General features: G+C 42.8%; 1 protein-coding gene across 5 annotated transcripts in view; it reads right to left on the bottom strand.

Moving 5' to 3' along the window:
• Positions 1–3,827: 3,827 nt before the first annotated feature.
• The window catches only part of garnl3 (GTPase activating Rap/RanGAP domain like 3), a 67,748-nt gene continuing 61,879 nt past the window's right edge, over positions 3,828–9,696 (bottom strand). For all 5 annotated transcript variants that reach the window (XM_070988522.1, XM_070988525.1, XM_070988523.1 and 2 more), the window contains 3 exons: positions 7,777–7,995; positions 7,401–7,521; positions 3,828–7,307 (listed from right to left, as the gene is read on the bottom strand). In XM_070988522.1, coding sequence (XP_070844623.1) covers positions 7,142–7,307; positions 7,401–7,521; positions 7,777–7,995 — 506 coding nt within the window. In that variant the 3' untranslated portion in view covers positions 3,828–7,141. The remainder of the gene's footprint in view (positions 7,308–7,400; positions 7,522–7,776; positions 7,996–9,696) is intronic.

Below are 9,696 nucleotides of genomic sequence, written 5' to 3'. Positions count from 1 at the left end.
AATCGAGTTTGCTTGAGCGTGGTTAATTCAGTGGTTTACTCATTCATTCATTCGTCTTTCAGCGGCGACATCATTCACTTTGCCTGGTCGTGCAGAGACATTTCGTCCTGCTGTTGTGTGGACAGGGCCCCACTTTGTGTGTGCGTTTGTGTGTGAGAGTGAGATGATCCAGAAGTCCGCGGCAAAGCTCCAGCATTCCTCCACCTGTTATGTAAGACCTTTGGCTCGTGCTGCGTTCACTGTCGTATCCAGAGGGGCCCGCAGGGTGCTGGGAAGCCATATAGCTGTCTACCGAGAGTCGTGTTTTCATACTGAGCATGATTACAGTACGGGTGGTCCGCAAATCACCTGTTGCATTATGAGTTCACCTTTGGCTTGGTTGTACCTCTCTCCTGTGTGAGCAGTTCCCAGCACTAAGACGATATATTGCCAGTAATCCACTTTCCTGTGATTTTCCAAGCAGCGATGACTAAACTTGAAATTACAGTGTTTTGCGATTATGGTGGGGTTTTTTTTCCTCAAACAAAGGAAATGTAAGAAATCCTGAGGAGGTGGGAGGCTTGGAAAAGCCTAATCCTTTGCTTTGAGCGAATAACAATACGCATCATCTGGGTGAAATTTAAAGCTAACAACGCTGGGGATATAGGGGTGTGTCTATATCCTGTGTATGTGTCAGCGGTGTGGTCGTCTCAACATGCCTTTACCTTCAGGGTAACAGGAAACGAGACACATGTTCTCTTTCCTATACTCCTCACGTTTCCTCTCTTTGCCATTAACTCTCATTTTCAGCCAGTGAACTCACCGGGTGAACAAGCGGCAAGGCCTGACTCACACACAAAAATCACAGACCACAGGGTAGTTCGTAAAGTATGGCTGCAGAAATATTTCCTTTTCTTTGTTTTATCATGCCAGATGACGTGAGAAGTCCTACAAACGCTCTGTTTTCACTGCCTCGGGCCAGGCCCCTTCAGGAGTTTATGTTGTGATAGGACGGTCTGTTGCTCAGCGGGCGCAGGCTCGTCTCCTTCAGCAAAGAAAGAGCAGAGGCTGAGAGGTCCTTCAACAAGCAAGAAACTAAGCACAAAGCTTTTTTGTAATTTAAGCAAAGTGCAGTTACGTCACTATTCATCCCCACCTTGTGGCCACAATCAGCACTAATCAGCACTGATGGAAGAAGTATTCAGATCCTTTACTTGAAAGTATTTAATGTATAGACTTGTACAAAAAGTCCCTCTCAATCTTCACTTATGACCTGCTGCAGCTGTGTGTTTGGGGTTGAGATCCATTGCCTTCATCTTCCACAATGTGCTGTATTTTATAAGAATAACACATGTTTTATTTGTGTAAACTTCTAATCTGAAAAGTGACTCATAAGCATGACTGCAAAATAAATGTAGTGGAGTGAGAAGTATACTATTTTCCTCTGAAATGTTGCTGAGTACAAGTATAAAATGGGAGAAAATGGAAATATTCAAGTAAAATACAAGTACTTCAACATTGCACAGTACTTTAGCATGTAGCTCCTTCCACTGCTGATAATTAATTAACAATTAGATGGTCAATTTTCACCTTTTCTGAGAACAAATTCACCTCCTGCATGATGACCCCTGAACTCCTGGCAGCACCAGTGGTACCTAGAGAGACATTTTATTTTCCAGTTTTGCTTTTGTGTAATTACAGTAAATACCACAGAGGCAGATACACTTTGATCTGGTGGAAATTAAAGTGGCATTGTGTTTGCGTGTATCTCTCAAGAGTCATGTCACCATATCATTAACAGCTGAAAGTGATGAAAGAAATTTGAAAGAGATGTTGAAACAGACACGGCACCGCAAAAATGCCCTGGAAACATTCTAGATATGATCTTTCTTTTGCTTGAAACAAGCAATTTTTGGTGGCTGTGCAGTAAGTGATTTTCATGATACATGATAATAGGTGTGTTTTCAAACATCATGCATAGGAAGCAGATGACACAGTGCTGACATTGTACAGTAGTTTCTGCTCCACAGCCAATAAAAGCTCAGACTAAACAGTAGCAAACTATTTTCCAGACTACTCTTCAGAAGATCCACCATCACCACAAGCCTAAGTACACATTAACTGTAACCACACCTACACACACTCATTTAACTACAGGTAGAGAGAGAGAAGGAGCAACACTGATTTCATCCTGCCACTTTTGGAAGAAACCAATACGACAGGGCAAGGGGGTGTGTGACTTTTTAATAGATCTATTCATCTATGGCATAAGTAGAAAAAAGTTTGACTAACAATACAAAATGATCATAACTATATATTCTGAATATAAAAGTAATGACAATTGCAATGGATTGCTAATAATAAAGCTATTTCTTTTTTCAGTGGTAAAGAAAGTAACGTAAAATTGTATAGTGGCACGTTCTTCCGAGCGGTCCCTGAAGGCCACACACGCGTCGCAATTGATATTACGTCAGTTAATCATGACGCCTTTCCGTAAAATAAAAGTAGACACGGGGCGTCGCGCTTTCTAAGAGAACTGGACGAAATTATTTTTTGTTGAAGCAAAAGGCAAGTTAGTGATGACAAAGGCTAATCTCGAGCATTATCGGCATCATTACGGCTACAAACATGCTAAACTGGATTAGCTGCGAGGAAAAATTGTTGGTTAAAGTTAAGGGTCGTCGGCGGAGTTTGGATGCCCAACAAGCCGCTTTCACAGACCACACTGACAGAGACATGTCGTGTTGGCAGGTTTTGTGTTGAGTGAGCTAACAGCCGAGAAGCTAAAACCTCTTTCAGAAGGAGAATTTTTGAAGGAGTGCTGCTGTGGAGCTGCTAGCAACATGGACATTACCAAGTACCTCTCAGCTGAACCTCAAAGTCCAGCTAGCTTCTCGGCTGCCCGCTTTCAAACGTGAACTCAAGTAAACAAAAGAAATGTTGGCTTCACTGATTAATGTGGAACCAGCTGATGAGTCTGACAACCTCCAACATGAAGTAACTGAGCTGCAAACCAACAACCTACGACTGAGAGTAACTCTTTTCAAAACTGTTTCGGCTCTGCTCAACAGTGATTGACACAAACCTGGAAAACCACCTGCGAGTCATCATCATCATCATCATCATCATCATCATCATCATCATCATCATCATCATCATCATCACTGCTACCATCTGACATCAGGTGCCTCACTAAGGGGAAGCAGCTCCGGCCATCGCAGAGGTTAGTGTGATGTATGTGCTCAGTCATGTGGTGCGTTCAGGGGCTCTCCAGTGGAGGCCAAGGCCATAACATGCAGTAGCATTTGCCTGGATGACAAAAAGGATGTTCTTGTGATGGGGACACCCCAAACACAGCAATTGTGGGACTATGACTTACTGTCCCACCATAAATATAAGAGAATGCTGCAAAAAAAAATCCTCATTCAGAAGTTACCTGAAGGACCCCCATTAGGGGGGCTTGATGTCCTGTATTCATGTATATATAGGTGTTTGATTATACTATACTATCTATTGCATTTTTAGGTGTTATGGAGGGGTTGCTGGTGCTTTTTGGGTGTTTTTCTTACACCACTCTCCCTTTCAAATACTGTATCTGGTGTCTTCTCACCCCCAGACTCAGTGTTACTGGGCTTACTGGGCAGTTCTGAACGTTTGCTCAACACATCGACCTGATCGAGCTGCTCATTTCTAAACAGCGACGCTGTGCCTCGTGACTCCTGATGCACAGTCGGAACCTGATTATTCCAGAATGAATTAACGACTCTGTTTGTGGTCCTCCAGTTTCACGTTTTTTACATAATTCAGAAAACAATATTCAAACAATAATTTAAAAAAATGCCAAACAGTTCAAATTTCATAAATATTTATTACATATCAATGAACAGAATCGACTACTTTCACAGCAGTGGTCTACAGCACTTGTTTAAAATAATTGCTCAAATGATAATAATAATAATAATAATAATATAGTTCAGTTTCATTTGAGGCCACATTTGATACACAAACATTTACAAGTAGTACTTGGCATTAAAAACGATGGCGATACAATATTTTAAGACACTTGGTGTTTTTTTTGTTAATTTTCTTTCATTTTGATATCACAGAGAGGTTCAGCAACAGTCTAAACAGTAAATATAGATTCAAATACAAAAAACAAAACAAAACAAAAAACAGTGAAAATGCCAAGGGGAGGTAGGAACAAAGAGTACTCGACAGAAATACAGGAGAAATATCAGAAGTGGGAGAAGCACTGTTTCAAACGGTAATGCCACGCATCCCCCAGTCGCCCGCACTCATTCAGAGTAATAAACACTAGAGTACCTTTGTAAAAACCCCCCATCCCATTCTTCTTCCCTTTTAAGTTTTTCTGAGTTGTGTTAGAGTTGAAGGGGTTCACACTGTGACAGGCGGGGGGAGAACAGAGCACAAGCGTGATGGGAAAGGAGGAGGAGGAGGAGGCTCATGCAACATCTGAAGGCTGCTGTGTTGTGATGCCACCACATAGAGGCGCTCTCATACCTACATTAGCATAGTGAGAACCACAGCTCCCAGTTTGTTGCCCTGACTACCAGTGGATCCTTAAAGCATCCTCTTTTGGTTTTGCTGACTGTCTAGTGTTCATTACTCAGCATTTCCTCATGCGTGACTTTACACTCAGTGTTACACTGACTCACAGGACTTCCTCAGTGCTCATGGACCTATGATGAAGAAGCCTGTTTGTAGTAGAGAGCGGCTGCTGAAAGGTGGCGCTGAGCTGCACTGCTTCACGTGGAGCTGGGAGCTGAACAGCGCTGCGTGATGGATGGCTGGGAGTATGAGGCCCTAGTGTAGTTTCTATCCAACATGTTTACACTGTGAGAGTTGTGATAACAGTGGAGTCAGTGGGGCAGTTTTATGGCACTTGGAGGCTCATAGCGTGAAATGTGTAAGTCTGTTTGTTTAGAGAGATGCATTGTTTGAAAGGAGACAGATTTTTCCAAGCTTTGATGAAGAAATTGTGTATGAAAAGTGAAAATTGTGTGAGGAAGTGTTTAACATCGTAATCCTGACCACTCCATCCATGCATTTGAATAGGGGAAGTATTCCCAGAAAATGTTGAATATTTCAGAAAGTATGAAAGATACAAAGACTTTTTTATTTTTTCTAATTTTCTGTAATGTTCTCAATGAGCTGAACATTTTGAAGTGTGTGTGTGTGTGTGGGGGGGGTCTAATGAAAGACGCTATCAAGCTGCATTGTGGGAGATGTCGAATCCATCATTTCTGGAGCATGAGCCGTACTACAGACTAAAAGTCTGAAGATACTGGCCTCTTTTTAATCCTCCAACTTTATGGAAGTGTAGTACTCCTTTTAGATAGCTGGAGATGATAATGGAGGTCAAACTGGAACACGCAGGAACAAAATGTTCTCTGTTCAGACTAAAAGTTGTCCTTTGAGTTGACCACTTCCGTTCAGTTAAAGACCCGTCTGATAGCTGATCAGTCAGTTACACTGCATGCAGGTGTGTTGGCTTTCAAGACGCGTGTAGCTCTTTGTCAGCGGACACATGGCGGCATGGGAATAAAAGAAAATTGGAGTGTCACCGGTGAATTGGCCCATAATTCAAAGCTGCACTTGGTGTCCCAGCTGTAAATCGGTCTTTTGCTGGACATGCGGAATGAAAAAACGTGGGACGTGTGCGCTCTGGAGACCAGGAGTGAAAACTGACTGGCTAATTTAAAATCATAGAAAACAGTAGCTGATCCCGGTGAGAGCTGAATCTCTGATAGGGTTGTTTCTTTTAGAAGTTTCCCATTTTTTTCATGCATTTCAGTTGTAGTTTGTTTTCATGGATTATTTTACACTATTTATTTTACAGATCTTTAGTTTTAATTCATTCTCGGTGTTCATTTTAATTGGTAAAGGCAACAGTTTCCTGAAGGTACACCTATCTAAACTGAGTATTTATTTGATATGGGCTACTAATTAATGTTTCAGCAACTGGGACAACGTATGTATTTTAACTTTTTATCTAAAATTTGTGGTTTTGTCTATAATTCCCTTCCTGCAGCATCGTAGCTTGGGCCGTCGCACATCACAGTCTGGTGAAAAAGGCTAACATCCACTCTTTCTCAGGTCGTGGTTTGCTTTGTGCTGCTGTGTTCGGTATGATGTCGCGGGCCTCATGCTTCCCGAAGAAGCCAATTTTTTTGCCGTAGAAGACACAACACTTGTAGCAAAGGCGGGTCATGCAGATTTAAGGTCGCCTCGCTCTCGTGGGGTAAAATGATGAGTGCCTGCGGCTTTGATAGAGCCCCTCCAGTACGTGAATTTATCCAAGCTGAATGGAGCTGTGGGTCACCATAGTAATCTAATGTGGACTACAATCATGGCTGCTACTGTCAGACACCAGCATACGGTGGCTGTTAGAGGTGGAGTTCAGTGGAGGATGCTGGGAAATGGCACTTGTGGGAGACTTTGCCTCCAGCCCTGTCTACCTGTATACTGTGAATAAGGAGAGGAATAAGGACTAATATGTGCAGAGAGCATAAAACATCATACTTTTACTAAATATGGGAATAAAATGGATTTTTATCATATATCTATAAATATGCATCACAGACATGACAGGCATACACGTCCGTCACTGTGAATGCATTTTCATGTATAAACAGATGTACACATACATATGCATATCATACAACATTTGAAAGCGGATTGGAAATAATCACATAATATACAACACATATTAAGCTCTAGCAACTTCAGAGGGCGTTGGGAACGAGATTGTTGTCGTGCCTCGGTGCGCAGATTTACATTCAGTTTGTGGTTTGGGGTCAAACCGTTAACATTGTCTCAAGGCTGATGCTGTACTCTGAATAAACCGCGGCATCGTACACAACCTGGTCGCCTCTTTGGGGTATTTGTCGCCGGGCAGCACAAACACCCAATGCGCAGGGGCCGAGGGGCCGCTCGTGAAAACAAACACGCACACAGACACGTCTTCTAACTCCCACTGCACCCATCTTGTCCAATGAATGAGGAGGCCCAAGATACAGGGATGTAAAAAAAAAAAAAAAAAAAAATCAACAAACAGCAAATTAAAAGCAAACCAACCAAAACAAAATGATGGTGACAGTACAGGAGTGGGTGGGCGGAGAAGTGCACGATGGGATTGTCTTCACTTCAGGTCCAGGACATCTTCTTCGAAGGACGTGGAGAGGGCGAACGCGCTGGCGAGAGGCGGGCTCTCCGCTCGCAGCACCACCTTCTCCGGCTCGGCCTCTGAGCTGGACGAACAGTGCAGCTGGACGTCCAGGTCCGATTCAGCCGCCTCTGAGGCTAACCTGCCGTGCAAAGAGAGATACGACTCGAGCTCAGACGACTTTATGCAGCCGTTCAATGTGCAGTGCTGCTGCTGCTGAATCTGTCACTGTCACCTGTCGCTGTTTGTTGACGTCAGTGCTCGTGCTTTGGGGTCTTCCTCAGTGTTCTTCTTGCTCATCTTCCTCTGTTTGACCGTTCCACTGTCTGACTTCCCACTTGGTTCCTCTGTCAAGCCTTCGTTGGTATGAGGAAATGGAAAATGTACGAGTTAAAGGAACAGTTAGCAGCTAGCAGCCAGTTAGCTTAGCTGAGTGGAAGCAGTTAGAAACAGCTTGCCTGGCTCTTTGTAAAATAACAACCCCCAACCAACACCTCTTAAAAAAAAAGAAGCTGACCAGCTGCTAGCTGTAGCTTCATATTTAGTGTATAGAAATAGGAATCATTAAAGCTAATTAGCATATTTCCTACTCAAGTCATTTGTTTCTTTACCGAGCAGCTCCTTCCGCGTGCGACTGGCTATCTCCTTGATCTCCATGCGGGACAGGGAAAGCGAGTGCGTGGCGGAGATGAGGGGAGTCTGGGTCACCATGGCAGGGGCCGGCGTCGTCAGCACCTTGTTGACCAGAGGGGACTTGAGGGGTCTTTCGATGCTGCGGCCCACCAAGTTACACAGAGGGATCTTGAACATGTGCTTACATGATGATTCACCTGCGAGGAGGAAACCCAGACGGGGAAAAGGACGGAGGCAGGGGACAAGAGAAGATATGAAACAAGAGATAAAAGGAGCAAATATGAGAATTTCGGAAAGGAGACGTATGTAAAAGGAGAGGAAATGCGTGGCAGTTAATGAGAAATGTATGGAACTCCTGGCCTCATGAACCACAGGGTTTTTGCATGTTTTAGCTCATTAGCTTCAAATATGCATTTCTATTTAAAGCATGCCTTTTTAGATTTTACACAGGAGCCACTAAGCATTTTGTCATCATCAATATCTTTTATTTTTGTCAAAATGACTTTACTTAAACATGGAAATGCTGTTGGAAGTAGTGACTATTGGCAAAATTTGATACCACTCTCATGTCAGTCTGTATATGTGAAGCTAAAGTCTGCAGGTAGTTAGCTCATCTTAGCATAAAGACAGGAAGCAGAGGGTACAGCTCCACTGGCTCTTCCCAAAGGTTAAAATAACCAAAAAAATCTGGAGGCCAGCACCTCTAATGCCCACTAATTAACACCATTATATCTCAGCTGTTTAATTTTAATAGAAAAACAATCTGAGTTGTTGTCGTTTTTGCTGTTTCCGATCTTCAGTGTGTTAAAAACATTTATTAATGTGCAGCAGATGGAATATTCTTCCATCCAGATGGTTTGAGGGGCCTTTGGGGACCGTATTGTTAAAATATCCACTGGGTTTTTCAAACATCACCAGGTGTTATGTCTCTGTGACTCTGATGTAGTTAATGTTTCCCCCCTGCTTCTTTGTGCTATGCTAAGCTAACTGCCTGCTGCCCTCTTAAATATCTTCATATTTATCAGACAGGCGTAAGAGTGGTATTGATCTTCTCGTGTAATCCCTGGCAATAAGCAAAAAGGTCAAACCTTTGAAATGCTCTTGCTGGTGCATTCAAGGACCCTGTAACATTTGGCTAACTGAAGCTTTGCACTCTTGTTTTATATTGTTGGAAAATCAAACTCTCAACACAAACAGGAAGCGAACATACCGTAGATGCTGACAAAGCCTAAAGTGAGCCTGACATTTCATGTGTTTATAAAGAGTCCTTGAATGCATCAGTAGAGAAAACAGACACTGACTCCAACAGCATTTTCTTATAAAGCTTTAACAGTAAAGGTGACAAAGTGTTTGTTATGATGGCTAACTAACCTCAAGTTTCAAGCACAGCAGAATTAATGGTAACGGCTGCCTTGCATCTAACAAGCCAGTCTAAAAACTTAAAGGGTGATTTGGAAGTTATTGTTGAACATATGAAATTGGTAGTTTATGAACTAAAACATGAAAAATTCATATAAACCCACTTACACACACAACCTGATGAGCTCATACAGTAGAACCAAACCTCCATATTCAAATGAAGAGACTCTACAGTGGTTAATAGTCTTATTTACTGAACCCAATCTGAAAAATTAATCATCCCTCCGACAGACAGCTAATTTAATATAACTGTCCGGGTGTAGCCATTTATAGCAGACCATCTATTATTCAGCAGAGACTGTAAACACTTAAAGTCTATTTGGGCCTCATTAAATGGATGTTTGGAGTTTTTCAAATGGCACAATCTGCCCGCAGAGCTGCAGCGCGCCAACCTGCAGTGCCAAATTGTGCCATCGGGGCGCAGCATTGCAGTTCAGCAGGCGCACTGTGCTCTGTCGAGACAGGCTGCTCGTAACATG

This window comes from Chaetodon trifascialis, chromosome 20, assembly GCF_039877785.1.
Source record: "Chaetodon trifascialis isolate fChaTrf1 chromosome 20, fChaTrf1.hap1, whole genome shotgun sequence".
NCBI classification, from domain to species: Eukaryota; Metazoa; Chordata; class Actinopteri; order Chaetodontiformes; family Chaetodontidae; genus Chaetodon; species Chaetodon trifascialis.
The sequence above is the reverse complement of the archived record's forward strand: the minus strand, read 5'-3'. Positions and strand labels throughout refer to the sequence as shown.